At 40.7% G+C, this 16096-nt stretch overlaps 1 protein-coding gene across 1 annotated transcript; it reads left to right on the forward strand.

Annotated features, from left to right (window-relative positions):
* Window positions 1–1812: 1812 nt before the first annotated feature.
* LOC133347119 (glia maturation factor gamma-like) lies at window positions 1813–15768 on the forward strand. The gene is made up of 7 exons (XM_061559103.1): window positions 1813–1935; window positions 4649–4745; window positions 6834–6883; window positions 8339–8388; window positions 9232–9314; window positions 9900–9973; window positions 12486–15768. Exons 1-7 carry the CDS (start codon window positions 1933–1935, stop codon window positions 12555–12557), a joined length of 429 nt encoding a protein of 142 aa, XP_061415087.1. The 5' UTR covers window positions 1813–1932; the 3' UTR covers window positions 12558–15768.
* The last annotated feature ends 328 nt before the right edge of the window (window positions 15769–16096 follow it).

Here is a 16096-nt window from a genome sequence, read left to right on the forward strand (position 1 = left end):
GGTGCAGGGGAGGAGGAGGAGACGTGATGGTGGTGGAAGGGAGGGGGAGGAGGAGGAGACGTGATGGTGGTGGAAGGGAGGAGGAGGCGTCATGATGATGGTGGTGGTGCAGGGGAGGAGGAGGAGACGTGATGGTGAAGGGGAGGAGGAGGAGGCGTCATGATGATGGTGGTGGTGCAGGGGAGGAGGAGGAGACGTGATGGTGGTGAAGGGGAGGAGGAGGAGGCGTCATGATGATGGTGGTGGTGCAGGGGAGGAGGAGGAGACGTGATGGTGGTGGTGGTGCAGGGGAGGAGGAGGCGTCATGATGATGGTGGTGGTGGTGAAGTTGAGGAGGAGGAGGCGTCATGATGATGGTGGTGGTGGTGAAGTTGAGGAGGAGGAGACGTGATGATGGTGGTAGTGGTGGTGAAGGGGAGGAGGAGGAGGCGTCATGATGATGGTGGTGGTGCAGGGGAGGAGGAGGAGACGTGATGGTGGTGAAGGGGAGGAGGAGGAGGCGTCATGATGATGGTGGTGGTGCAGGGGAGGAGGAGGAGACGTGATGGTGGTGGTGGTGCAGGGGAGGAGGAGGCGTCATGATGATGGTGGTGGTGGTGAAGTTGAGGAGGAGGAGGCGTCATGATGATGGTGGTGGTGGTGAAGTTGAGGAGGAGGAGACGTGATGATGGTGGTAGTGGTGGTGAAGGGGAGGAGGAGGAGGCGTCATGATGATGGTAGTGGTGGTGAAGGGGAGGAGGAGGAGACGTGATGGTGGTGGTGGTGGAGGTTGAGGAGACGTGATGGTGGTGGTGGTGGTGGAGGTTGAGGAGACGTGATGGTGGTGGTGGTGGTGGAGGTTGAGGAGACGTGATGGTGGTGCAGGGGAGGAGGAGGCGTCATGATGATGGTGGTGGTGAAGGGGAGGAGGAGGAGACGTGGTGGTGGTGGTGGTGAAGTTGAGGAGGAGGAGACGTGATGATGGTGGTGGTGGTGAAGGGGAGGAGGAGGAGACGTGGTGGTGGTGGTGGTGAAGTTGAGGAGGAGGAGACGTGATGATGGTGGTGGTGGTGAAGGGGAGGAGGAGGAGACGTGGTGGTGGTGGTGGTGAAGGGGAGGAGGAGGAGACGTGATGGTGGTGGTGGTGAAGGGGAGGAGGAGGAGACGTGATGGTGGTGGTGGTGAAGGGGAGGAGGAGGAGACGTGGTGGTGGTGAAGTTGAGGAGGAGGAGACGTGATGGTGGTGGTGGTGGTGAAGGGGAGGAGGAGGAGACGTGATGATGGTGGTGGTGGTGGTGAAGGGGAGGAGGAGGAGACGTGGTGGTGGTGGTGGTGGTGGTGAAGTTGAGGAGGAGGAGACGTGATGATGGTGGTGGTGAAGGGGGTGAGGAGGAGACGTGGTGGTGATGGTGGTGAAGGGGATGAGGAGGAGACATGGTGGTGGTGGTGGTGGTGAAGGGGAGGAGGAGGAGACGTGATGGTGGTGGTGGTGGTGAAGGGGAGGAGGAGGAGACGTGGTGGTGGTGGTGGTGGTGAAGGGGAGGAGGAGGAGACGTGGTGGTGATGGTGGTGAAGGGGAGGAGGAGGAGACGTGGTGGTGGTGATGGTGGTGAAGGGGATGAGGAGGAGACGTGGTGGTGGTGGTGGTGAAGGGGAGGAGGAGGAGACGTGATGGTGGTGGTGGTGAAGGGGATGAGGAGGAGACGTGGTGGTGGTGGTGGTGGTGGAGGGGAGGAGGAGGAAACGTCATGATGATGATGATGGTGGTGGAGGGGAGGAGGAGGAGGAGGAAGCTGAAGGCGGGGGGAGTCGGGGATCCGGCTGCGTGCAGCAGGAGCAGCTGCTGCTGACAGACGACTTAGAGCGGCAGGAGGAGGAGGGCTTCTCGTGCAGCAGCAGCAGCAGCAGCTCAACCATCGCTCTTCTTCCAAGGGACGCGTCTTCCACGACGACATGGTGAGAGACGTACTCTACAAGTCTTCAAGTAACACGGTCTGCAAGTTTGTTCTGGGCTTAACGTTGTTTAAGCGAACACATTTAATCGGATACCGTATTCTCCGCATTGTAAGACGCACCGGTGTTTTAAAGCAAAAGTCGTGGATGCAGAACAGTTTTGTTTCACTTTACTTATAGCGGGCAAGGGTTTTGTTGGTTGGGGGTGTGCAATCTCACTTGCCCGAGTCTTGTGTAAAAACCGGAGAATGAAGTCCATTGTTTCACCACCGCTATTTGTGACTTGTGCGGGTTACGTGAAGAAGCTCTGTCGGGGGGTGTGGGGGAAGTTTTTGAAGGAGTGCCCTGGCAGCTGTTTTGGAGGCATGGCACGAGGCGCGTTATTGGGGTTTCTAATTTGGCGTGTCACGCTGCCTGGTGAGAGCCGTGGGACAATAGAGATAAATGTAATATTTATAGATGTACTGGGAAATAGGAGAGTACAGTATAACTGGAATTCCTTATATCCGCGTGTATATTGGGGTGCTATTGGCAGATCATTATCCGCTCCGAGACATGAAATTATCTCAGTGCGGTTAGGATTCATTTTCTAATTAACCTGCAAAAAAACTGCTGACACGACAATGGATTTAACACGATGGGTAACACTTTGGCCTTTTATCCAGGAAATATTGAGCCTTCAGGCTTTTTCATGAGGTTCCTCTACTGGGTTGTTTGGCCAATTGACAAATTATTGTTTAGGTTTTTGGAGGAAGCTGCAGTACAGTACTTGAAGAAAACCCACACATAAGAGGGGATAACGGATATCCACACAGATTGTTCACGAACCCATTTGTTGTACTACCAACTGATGGATAATTATAAATGAATGGTATATTTGCTGGCGTTTGAGAGTAAGAGGATCTGAATGGCCACATTTCTATTCTCATAGAGGAGTTCAATGGATTAAAAGCTTCAACATGTCAAATCAAGTGGGTCCAATCTGTCAGTTTTCAGAATATCAGTAACTGTGTCAGCTCGGTGGGAATAAAAGAACATGGGGTAGACTTGCGTGAGATATGCCAAAGGTGCATACGATGCGCCTTCTTAAATCTTAACGCTGCGATGAACACTGGTCTGTTCATTCACCACTGCATGGTGCAACCCCACGAGAAAGTGTGTTGCAAATTTTTAATGAGCGTTTAGTTTTCCATAAGCCTTTGCACATTTCTTGATTAATGGAGCCACCGCTTGAGAGCAGAAATGTCCATGCCAGGTTTTTCAAAGGGCACATTGTAAGTACTGTAAAGTCAAAGTTCAATTGCTTGATTTTTAGCCGAGTTAAAGACTGTTGTGAAACATCTAACTTTTTACAGTGTAATACAAAATGTGTTTTACTTCGTTTTTGTTATGCAAATGCTCTATGTCATGATCAGCCATGGTCGATATGCCTCCCCAAGTCACCATCATCTCTCATAACACTGTTATTTAACAATCTGCCAGCTCCAAATGTTCTATATACATCGGGTTTAAATTGTTGAGGCATCCTTAAAAAGGTTTAGTATTTTCACTTTTCACATTTTCAATGATTGGAAACTGAGCAGGGTTAAGCATGGATAGTGCTTGGATGGGTGACCACGATTGCTCAAACAGGTTGTCGTAGGGCTTCTGGAGCTTTTGGTGGGCAGCAAAGAGCAGTGCAGCAAATCAACTTGTGGGACTCTACTCCTTTGTTTCCAGCATAGTAAAGTATGACCACATAACCCCCATGACCCACACGGCATGTGCAGGTCCTCATCCTGTAGTGGATTAACAAAGGGCTGTACATGTATCTTTAGACGCTTTAATACAGTGCTTCATTGTGGCATATTGGCATCCCCCATTGCCGCTCAGCATTAGTGTCAAGTCGATCAATAGAGAAGTGTTTGCCCGTCTCAGATTGACCTTTTGTTCCTTGCAAATAAAAAAAAGTACAGTGTTCTTGGCTCCAGCAGAATATAAACACGCCGTTCTTTTCATAGCCTGAATGGGATAAAATGAATTGGAAAATAAATAAATAAGCGTCAAAAAATTGCTGAACGCATGCAGTCACCCCTCGGCAGAATACAACATCTGAATCTCTCTTATATTTGGTAACGCAAGCAGTTTTTTTTATAGCCACAAAATTAAGTGGGGATTTTAAAAGGTTGCAGGTAAGTTGGTGAGTTGTGGAAAGTGTTCAACTGTTCTCCAGTGTCGTTCGCCAACTTTTCGTTCGATTCATAAGCAACAAGAAATATACCGCCCAAAGTTTGCTGTGCTTTTTAAATCACTAACTGGTTAAATTATGGATCTAAAATTAGTTTATAAGGCAAGTGATCAACATGCACTGACCACCTAGGTAAACCATGGTCATTTAATCCCAATGACCCACACGGCATGTGTGGAGGTCCCTCATCCAGCAGTGGATTGATAAAGGGCTGGGCATATACACGTTACTGTATCATTAATATCGTAAAAGATTATATACATCTTTTGTCTACGCTTATTCGTGGGATTGCTGTCTGTTAAAGATTAGAACGGTATTGTTTAACTCTTGGTCTTAATAGTGTGCCACGTTTCCAACCTTTAAACTGGACAGCACATTGCAGTTAGCTATATAAGGTGTATGCGTTGAAACGTTTATGAAAAGAGGTGACAATGAAACGGCAATAAAACGTGACATGTATGTATGCCTGTGGGTGACATTGCTTTGAAGACGGAGTCCCTGGTGGTGTGCGAGGTTGACCAAGGCTTGAAAGACAAGTTGAAGAAATTTCGTTTCCGCAAAGAGACCACCAATGCGGCCATCATAAGTGAGCCAACACCCATCTGTGCACTGATAATATACGTGCACTGTATACACACTAGTTCTGCATTTTCCACACTTAAACATTTGCCTTTAAATATTACCAAAGACAAGGCTAATGCAGATTTGGTTTTACTTTAATATATTTTTTAGAAACATACCAAACGATCTTTTGTGTTATAAATCAGATTTGTCTGCCTTCATCCAGGTATCGAGATGGTCTTTTTAAAACATTTGTTAGTGCAATTAAATGAGAATAATTTCTTAAATCAGCCTACGTGTTAAACATTTATTTTTTATTTTAATACATTTATGGAAGAAGCCACACCTAAAGATTTTCTACTGTAGATATTATATTCTTAGGTTTATTCCACCTGAAGACGGAAGCTTGTGTTGCCTCCAAAACGTCGTGATTTTTATTTTATTTTACTTTTATTAATTTTAATTTTTTACCTTCGTGACTTTACCGAAAAAACCTAAGAATATGAATCCTTGCAGTCACGAAAGCTTCAAATCTAGAACTGTAGACATTGTTTTTTTATTAATGTGGCAGTTTATTTTTCTTTAATCATACATTGCAACTGACAAATGGCAACAACAAAAAATCAATACCAATTCATTGAAATTTTAAGTTTTTAAAGTTTTTTATATATAAACAGGCAAAAGAGTTATTGGAAATATGTAAACGTAAAAAAGTAGCTCTGGCTATTACGTTACACAGGAATATGTATTTAAATATTAACCACAGTTATCAGGTATTCCATGCAATGATTGTGGCACACCTTTGATATATATAGAGTTTCAATCTAACAGTGGACTAATGCCCTACATTATTTTATGAACACCATCATCGGTTAAAGTAAGATTGTGCCATTTACATTGATTGTATTCAAGTCACGCAACTGGTAGGGGTGAGGTTTTACGTCATTTTGAACGTTAAATCTATGCCAGCATAACATATCCCAGAGACCAAAACATGTTTCTTTAGATAACATCCATTGGTCTGTAATCGCACGATAACCGGTGCAAAATATGTCTGCAAAGGAAGTGCATTTGGCCCACTCATGTTGAAGCTTTTTTTTTACGAATCTCAAATACTAAATACTCTTAACTCTCAATACTCTGGAGCACTGATAAAGTTCGACCGTTGACCCATGGTCGTTGATGTTAACTATTGCTACTTAAACAGAAGGAATAACATGTGCAGGATGCTCCTATGTTGGTGACTGGATCAATATTTTACAGCCAGAATGCCTTGAGTTATTGCAGTTCATATACTATAGATAATACGTTTTGCATGCCGTGTACACACACACACACGTATCTTATTTAAAACCCATTTTTATGTTAGGAATGTTTGCCAGTGTAGAGTAATGCTTACCTTACCTTATTGTATGTGGTAGTCGTTACCGGGTGGAAATAACGTTATCATTGTGGGTTAAAGTAAGTCTTATGCAAATGTACAAAACACCTTATCTGGTCGAGCATTTGCTTCCCTTGAGCGTGTGTAAATGCAAACTCGCCACAAGGCTACGGTGCCACTGAGTAATGTCCCAATTTTTGTGATATGTTCTACTCATAAAACAATGCTCCATCATAAATACATTTTATTGCCCTTGGGACGATCATGTAAATCATTGGATATCTATTCACATGTGTGCAATCATGTGATTAGACCATGCACAGTGCACAGCTGTTGTGTATGGACAGAGAGTAATCGGCGAGGAGCATTATTACCACGGGTATTTTGGGGAATTAATACGCTGCGTTTCTGACCAAAACAGCTATGAATGGCCGCCACTTTTGTTAAGCAACATATGTTAAGAAATATGTTGCTTAACCCGTATTGCGTGTCTCCTTCAGTGAATTATTCATTTGCATGCTTACAATATCTAATTTAAAAGGCACAGACAATATAGCACTGTAGTGGTGAATTAATGCTCTTACATATTTAAAGGTTATGTTTTTTACATGAGTAAAAGGACATTGGTGAACATTGTCGATTGTTTGTTTCCTACTGAGAAGGAATGGTTTGTTTTCCACGTTGTATTGGATGTGTCTACTGGTTTGCTTAAACAAAGAGCCTGTTTTACAGTGAAGATTGACAAGGACCGCCAAGTGGTGGTGATGGAGGAAGAGTACGAGGTACAATGTTCATATTTAGTAATTACAATGTTATATTTCTTGATTAAAATATTTCACCTGGAAACTCGCTTGAGCTGGAACGTATAATTTGCAAGATTGTCGGTCCAATTAGTCTTTAGTATCTATCACATGTTCCATAGTTTTTATTAATAATAAAAACAAACACTTAATTTTTTTTTTAACTATCTGTAAAAAAAGCTAAATGTCATAATTGAACATTTTACCACAAGAATATTGAAAATTACTAGTAATGCCACATTATAATTACATGTCACAGCAAATCATCGCTGGCTTTAGTGTTTATCAGTGAATGTAAGGCCTATAACTGCTGTATAAACATAATGTTGTTTACATTAGTATTTTACATATATATGCGTTTGCAGGGAATATTGCATATACAATTCCAGGTCATGTTTTATAGCCCAGGTTACATCAGTCGATCCTCAGCCACAGCTGACATTATTGGTGAGTGATATCTGAAACAGAGGCCGCCTCCTCCCTTCGCCGACATGGTGTGGGAAGGCCTTAATTCAGAAGTGGATTTATACAGGGCTGTACAGTACATATCTTATCATAATTAATTAGATTAGCACACAGTTCACTTTATTGTAGGCTGTACATATTAATTTCAAGGGTTGTATAAAAACTGTTTCTTAAATTATCCTCTTTTTATGCTATTTCAGCATTGAAAAATCTAACTCTTTGCTTTTGGTTTGTAGAAATGTAGAACAATTACAATAAAACTCTGTAACCTGCTGCTACTCAATAGCCAAATGCTCAAAAGATAAAATCTTGTCTTGTATTTGACTTTTGAGTCATACTATTTTAGTATTGTTTACTTCCGACTTGTTACATTTCGAGCAATTAGAGTAAAGCATTAGTGACAATTCAAAAAGAAGGTTAACCTATTCTTTGGTTCTTTCGGTAAAGTCACATAGATAGAAAAATAAAAATAAAGTTAATAAAAATTAAAAACTAAAACCACGATGTTTGGATCGCAACACAAGCGGTCGTGAGGAAAAGGGGGTTCGCCTCTAAAGGCAAACTGTTTATAAAGGTTTAAAATTGGCGTAGCCCAAGTGTCAGCAGCATGGGCGGGGCAGCTAATGTTTTTTATTTTATTAATTTTATTCACTTTCTTTATATTATTTTTCTATCTACGTGACTTTACCGAAATAACCAAAGAATATTAATTCCTGCAGTCACGAAAGTTTTAAGTCAGAAGGTAAACCTACCTATATGTCAGGTTTGGCAAATGTTTAAAAAAAAAACCCCTTCTGTTTAGGTAAATACTTTGAATACTTAATTCTTGTAAATATACTTGGGTGAAAATTATTAATCCCCAGAATTTCCAGCTGAGAGGCTATTTGTAGAATACTGGATTAAATAGACGTGTGTATTCTGCAAGACATTCATGGTTTATTAACTTTTTGTCTGTGCAACTGGAACGATCAGGACATATCACCGGAGGACCTCAAGGAAGAGTTGCCAGAAAGGCAGCCCAGATATCCTTGAAAACAGCAGTCTGTGGAATCTCACATGAGGCCAACTGTAATTCTGATCACTCGACTTGGCTGTGATAGCCGATGAGTCAGTGCATGCGCAGCAGCCAGCTGAAAGTGATGTGGAGCTCCACAGTGAAAACAACAAGCAAGCTTAGAGACTGGTTCCTGTATTGCGAAAATAAGATCACTCTGTCACTCCTTTCAAAACCGCGGATAACTTCACCTGTTGCATGGGCCATACTGTTCAGACTTCAGAGATTAATGTTAACATTTAAAGACAGTTACGTAATTAATATATAAATACAACAAGGTAAAAATGTGTGTCTTAAAAGCTTCCATTGGTCTAACTGGTCAGACAGTATAACTTCATGGCTAAGTCATCAGTGTGATGGTTAATTTTATTCACAGCATATCTCTTGTTGATGGAGAGTAAGGCCTATTATTTGCCCCTGTTACACATCGTATTCATATCTCTTAATCGGGAAAGGGTTAATAACTTTGAGTAGATACACTTGAACCTGACAATCTTATTTCGCAAACCAATATGACCTCATATCAATAAATTATTGTCATCGATATTTTCCAACTTAAGCAATGTACTCTCGTTTCTTTTCCTTATACTTTCAAGAAGATAAGTTATCATCTCCAATATATTTTCTTTGACATGAAATTATACTTTTTTCTATGTGATTGTTAAGTTATATGTTACCTTCAGTTGACATGGTTGACACTGGCGTAAGTGCTGTAAAGAGATGTCTCCCCCCCCCCCCCCCATTTTATTTTATCGACATTAAAGAAGTGTGATATATCAGATGCTGTTGTAGGTCCTTGACTGCATTTCACATTCATCCTGTACAGCTACAAATACCACCACACGGATGGACGGATATCCTACCCACTGTGTTTCATTTTCTGCAGTCCCCTGGGTAAGTGACTGCACCTGTGCATTAGTTTGCACGGTATCACTGCAATCCATACAGCATTTACTGTCGCCTTGGATTGATTGAATGACCTTACCATTCAACTATGACATCTATACAAACTGTTGCGTACATGCCATACAAAATAAGAAGTGTGCACGTCACTGTGATCATAGTGGTGTTCGTTTCTAGTCATTTTATCAAATTGTACTTTCGAGATGTATCACGTATATTCACGTACCGTGCTGCAGTCAATTATTCTGTCCCAATGAAATGGTGATTATAACGAAGTTAACATCAGGCTCTCTATTGCGTACGGCGATATGTTCAGGAGTTCAATGCCAATGTCGAGGTGTGATAGCCAGGAGAGGTCTTCAGAAGAGCGATTGAAGGAGTGCATGTGACAGTGGTTTAGTCTATGGTCCATAGTTGGAGTGGCATGGCCACAGCCACACTGCGGTTTGTCTTTAATTTTCCATGAATGAAGGCAAAACATCAGGTTGTTGTGGTTGATATAAAACACACGAGTGTGGATGTCTGGGATGCCCTTAGTTGTCGGATGAAAACTGCCTGTGCGTGTCGTTGTTTTAGGCTGCAAGCCCGAGCAGCAGATGATGTACGCTGGCAGCAAGAACACGCTGGTGCACACAGCGGAGCTCACCAAGGTATGCAACAGGGATACACAGTGCATTGACAATGCATTGTGCAGCATCTCCCATTTCATTTTAGATTTCCTAAGGGCGAGGGATGGGGGTGTGGGTCACAACTGGTAAAGGTACCGGTCATCACTATCCCTTTTGTTCATGGCTCTTTTTATTCAACAAGAGGGGCTTGTGCCCCCTACCGGGTCAATTTGGTAATTGTAGCCGACCTCGCCCGTGAGTGCACACTCACTCCCGTGTGTGTGTGGTGTGTGTGCGTGCGAATGCGGACCAACCTCGCCACAGAAATGCCTCTCCAATCTCGTGATGTCACTTTCTTCTACCATTCTTACTAGCTCGTAGCGTGGCCACAGGAAGCAACGGGATTGTCATCGTTAATGCTAATGGGCCAATATAAAACCCGTGAGACAGGTTTGGTTTTGTAAAAAAAAATCTTATTATAAAAATGAACAGTGGCATGTTGTGTCATGCCACGCTGCAGCATATTGATGGTTGCAATCACATCCGTCGACTACAAGCAGTCTACTTGTTTTCGGGCTGCAGTCTTGCCTAACAAGAGGCTCCGTCTCTCTTTCATCCAGCATTCAGTTGTGATGACTGCTCGAGAAAGAAATGCAGTCCTATCTGCACGCGTTATCCCGCATGCTATACAGTGATGTTACACCGCCAACTGCTCTTATACTCAGGATCATTCAGGGAAGACTTTGAACCCAAAAGCTGACCGGCATTTTTGGTCACGTTCGGCAGCTTGCGTAATGCATCCCGTGCAATGCTGTGCAATGCTGAGCAATGGTTTGCCAACATGAATGTGTGCGAGTACAAGCCAAATGGAAATCTGGTTGCGTTCGCATGCTTCAGCATTTGCATCAGCAATCCGTTTTTTTTAGCAGTGCTTATTGTCACTGTCTATGCATTTGTTCAACAGCTAGTGCTTATTTGTTTTTCCTTTTTTTAACCTACGTTACTTGACCGAAAAAAACGAGTATAGTGTTCATCTGTCATTTCTTAGATTATTCTGTGGCCATACAAGCCAGTGTTCCAAACTGATAAGTACGATTTCTTAGAAACGTATGATGGTAGCACTGTTTTGTGTATACACGTTGACGGTTTGAAATATGAAATAAATTTGCAGTAAAGTGGATTCCTGTTAAAACCAAATGCTTGTTTATGTGATATCTAATAATTTCATGACACATATGAGCGCGTTTACAATTCTGGCAAATGTTTCCGTCAGAAAAAAATACTTCCAATGCACAGATTATATTATCATTTCCAATATTAAATAACTATAATCATATTGCCAAAAGCTGCAGCGATCTTGAACAGCATGTAAGAGACGCATTCAAGACATTCACACCGGGGATGTTAGCGAACACATAGGACTAACATATCTCAAAATTATTTGTGTATCCCACTCTATGGCAGACAGCTGGAAATTTATAGAAAACTCGTACAATGAAATCTTCAGTCCCGTGTGTGTGTATATATAGTTGTATTGACCGAACTCAATGTATGGTCATATTTTAATTCTTTAATGGATGATACCTTCATGAACACCCTACATATGTTAATATTGCACTGCAATCACTGAATAAATTGTAATATATTATATATTTTTACTTCCTGTTAATAATTGTCTTTTAGGTTTTACCCCCCCCCCCCCATTCCCTATGACCTCCTGCTCCTTGGAAAAATTATCGGAATAACTAACTTTCACCGTATCGTTAATGATGTTACAGCAATTTATGTGGTCGGCCATTGATTAATTCATACTTAATGTGATGTTACTGGGTCAGTCCACTTATAGTGTGGCATTTTCTCGTAACATGCTTAAAAACCATTTGCAGGCGGAATAAACATTCCTGCATTAATGTTGCAAGAACATTCGGTGTATTATGTGTGTGGAACAGAGTATAAAGATGCATTGCTCAATAAAGAAATATAAATGCCATATTCAGATGTGGAAATGGGCATAATTAGACTATAAAGCAACCCTGATGAGATTTGGTGATACCACTTGATTAAATTCTGAATCATTATAGTATTATAGAACATTCATCTTTATACTTGTTATTTAAAACAAAAATCCTGTATAAAGGTCAGCACAGGTGCATGCATGTTACATACAGAAAACTGAGGAATTGTCATCAAGGAGTACTCGACATCCATTGCAGGACTGTGCAATTTTGTAAAACATTCCAAAGCAACATCTGCGAGGTATTATTTTGAGGTGGAAATGTGTATGTGTAGCCCCTTTTGCCAATCCACTGCTGTATAAGGGCCCCCCCAAAGCCATGTGGGAGTTTAATTTACAATATATGTATTTGTTTTATTTTGTTGTTTAAATCGTAGGCCTGTAGTCAATGATACCCCCACCATGATTTGGCTTGCATATACTTGGTAGAAATGTCTGTCTCGTGTAAACCAACTGCCTCACTTGTACTGTCCTCGATGTTCTGTCTCGTTACATGCCTATTAGTTGCAGATGTATTGCCTCACTCACTCTCCCCATCAGGTGTTTGAGATCCGCAGTGTGGAGGAGCTCACAGAAGAGTGGCTTCAAGACAAACTCAAGTTTTTCCGCTAAAACACGGATGAGGTACTATGATGAGGGTTGCCACCTGTCCTTGTTTTCCCAGGATTTTTAACGTAGTTGTCCTGTGAAATCTCGAAGTGTTCCTGGAACATTAAAAGTCCCAGTTATTATCAATTGAATAATAATAATACACCGCTCAAGATAAGGCATTGACATCTAGTTCTCTCTTCTGGCATAATGATATATTCTTCTTCCTCTCATGATATGCCCTTGGTTTTTCATAGCTCAGAGGTGGCGGCCATAACTAACAACCCATGTGGGATCAAGAGTGGTACAATGAGAAATCCCTCAGTATACCCTTCCAGTTTTGGCCTATTAAAAAAAAGGCCCATTGTTTTTTTTAATATATAAAACCCTTTCAATGTCTACAACACGTGCTTATTTATAAACAGTTTTCAATAAGAACGTGATTGCTTTGATAACCACATCCTCGGAAAGTAGGTTCCTGGTAGTGTTTTAAACATTTTGATTCAGGGTAAATGGACGTGATTGTCACCTTTTCAGAAAATATAGCAGTGCAATGGAGGCTGTATATTAAATGCACTTCCGACTGACATGATTTAAGAAATGCCTGTTTACTTCATGGTATGTACACAGATACATTTTTACAAAATTTCGTGATAAATGGAGATACTTAGACGTTTGTTTTACAGTTAATGAAAGGTGACATCAGGAAACACCATGGGAGCTAACATAGCCTATAGCCATACACGTTAACGGTAGCATAAGCGGTATTTTATGCAAACATGACAGTCGTATGCCAATGTAGTACACGTTTTATCGCTATGCATGAGTAAACCTTTTAAAGTGCAGTTGTGAATGTTTGGTAAATGCAATACAGCATGGTATTTTTTTTTACCAACATGTTTTCTACCTCAAATGATAAGCCAACATTCTCAAATTCAGCCTTACTTGACACACTCGTCTCGTACCAATGGCTTTCAGAAGCAAGTCCTCCAGTCGACCAGCATTGTAATGAAAACATTGCAATGAGAGATCAATGTGAGAGCTTTTGATAGATTTTTCGAAATGTACGAAATGAGGAAGAGATTTGGAAGTATTTTTAAGTGATACTTTTACTGAGCAGTATCCCTGCCGGTTATACAAGAGCGTTTGTTTTCCTTACATGACAGGGAAAATGTCTGCCATATATTAAATACAATATTGTCAAAGATTTTTTTTTTAAGTTGAAAAGCTATAATAATGCTTTATATTCTCTCTTGTAACACTCTTGGGAAATAGGGTTTAAAGTTTTGTTCTGTATTACAATACAAAGCACTGTTTTACTGCTTTGTATTGTATTTCTGAAAATGATATTGTTAGTTTATTATTTATTTTTTGATGCTGTGCTTTGGTATGTTTCGAAAGGACTTTTACATTTTTTGACATCAATTGTGTTTTTAAAATAGATCTAAAGTGTTGTTCTGTATTACTGTTATGCAATACAGTACAACATTACATTACTTTCATAATTTGTTTACGGTACTTACCATTCAAAGGTGTCTAAACATTTCCCCACAATATATGTCATGCACTGTTACAATGCTGTGTCTGCGAGCTTCATGTAATAAGTGTAATTTCTGCACAATTTTCGGATTTAAAAAATTATATTGTATAGCATGCCAAAATTTGGCGAACTTAAATGAATAATTTCTAAGACTTGCATTGTAAAAAGCAGCTAGGCAGTGTGTGGTGTCAACTTTTACATAAACCACTGCCCAGCAGCAGAAAATAAAGTAATTTTACTTATCAGGGACACCATTCCTTTGTGACAATTTACCCACCGATTTGTGATCAGTCCTCATGTCTTCTAAATGGTTATTTTGCCAGGAGTGTCATGACTGCATGTGTGAAAGACCTTTGCCCATGCTAAAATGCTATTTTGTACACCCATTGGAAGGATTCTGGCCTTAAGGTTGAGCTCAATAATGGGTTTGTGAAACCTATAAAAAATAATACATTGGAATAGGATGGTGACTACCATTGATAATATCAGCTGTGGCCATGCACATATCGCATAGCATAATGGTGATGCCACCTCCAGGCCATTGCACTTTTAATTTTGAAATGCAGTTGTCAAAGAAGGGTATAGCGATATACGAGATGAATGTTATTGATGTGTACAGTGTTGCTGTTAATTATCACTTGCCATTGTTAAACTTACTGGGAAATGTTTCGATATGACAAGTTTGGTCAGGTCGTTAAATTAATACTGCAGGGAACAAGTCCGTGGTTGCTAAATGTAAAGTGTTTTATAGGCGAAGTGGAGGGTATTAACTCAATGTGTGTATGACCCTTTTTTCTGCTGTTGCTGCTGTTGAAAATACATTTTTTTGTACTTATGCTTAAAACCTGATTAATTTTTAACAAGGCCCCTAGCAAAATTATTTACTGCATTAAGCAGTTAATCATACTTTTGACGTTTTGTTTAGTTTACACATGCATATGTCCTTAAAGTTTAATTGAATTCTCATCTCATTTGTTTTCATCTTATACAATTACTTGTAAGGGTCATGATCCTGAAATATTTCCTTATTTTTTAAAGAACGTTTTAAAATAATTGTTTTTTTTTAAAGGGCATAGCTTACATAAAAATGTACAATATATAATAATTAAGTGGTTACCGTTTTAGTGTGCTTTTACAAAAAATGTCTAAAGCATGATTACACAAATACATTGCTTAAAGGGTGATATCGTGTTTGTGCTTTATTGCGCTGATGGATGAGAAGGCACTGTTTCCCATGTTTATAGTGGGTGTGCAGTCGATGCTTTTCTCAGCCAGGTGTGGTTAATCGGGTTAAACTAAATTCAAGCGCGCGCAACATTCTCGTTATTAGCAGGATCAGTCATTCATTATAAGAAAACAAGAAAACACGTAGCAGACTGTGCTCAATGAAGGACATAAGTAGGACTAGATTCCCAAGACTCCAGTGCCCTCGTGTGAAGAGCTGATATATACTCAATGCTGGGGTTGACTATCAAATGTGACATTTATTTACAAGTTGTTTACTTTGCCTTGGAGGTAAGCACTGTTTTACTGCTTTGTATTGTATTTCTGATCATTATATTATTATTGGTTATTTTTTGAATTGTGTGGTATGTTTTAAAAAGACATGTTAAAATTTTTACATCATATTCCTCCACATTGTGTGATAAAAACCTGTCAAAATTACGAGCAATAAAACAGTTTTGTCTTTCGAGACCATTTAGTCACCATTATGTCTATCAATAAAGCTGGACTCAACGTGAAATCAATACAGCGTAAAGATGAGTCCCTTGTAAATGAGATATGGCATTCAATAAATGATTTCAGCTGCATAGAATTAGCGAGATGTAGCGAAAGCACAAGACGTTGAATGTCTGATTTATTTAGCAGTCACACATGTATCAGTCATGTAGTATTTGTAAATAGGCATAGCTTCTCACCTCAGCTGTTTGGTTGCCAGAATAAACTGTTGGGCTGGACTTGAATTGCCCTATAACAGCTGCCCACTACTTTGGAGTGGGACTCAACAGGGGCACAGCATCTG

This window comes from Lethenteron reissneri, chromosome 25, assembly GCF_015708825.2.
Source record: "Lethenteron reissneri isolate LAM-NWPU_2019-01 chromosome 25, ASM1570882v1, whole genome shotgun sequence".
NCBI classification, from domain to species: domain Eukaryota; kingdom Metazoa; phylum Chordata; class Hyperoartia; order Petromyzontiformes; family Petromyzontidae; genus Lethenteron; species Lethenteron reissneri.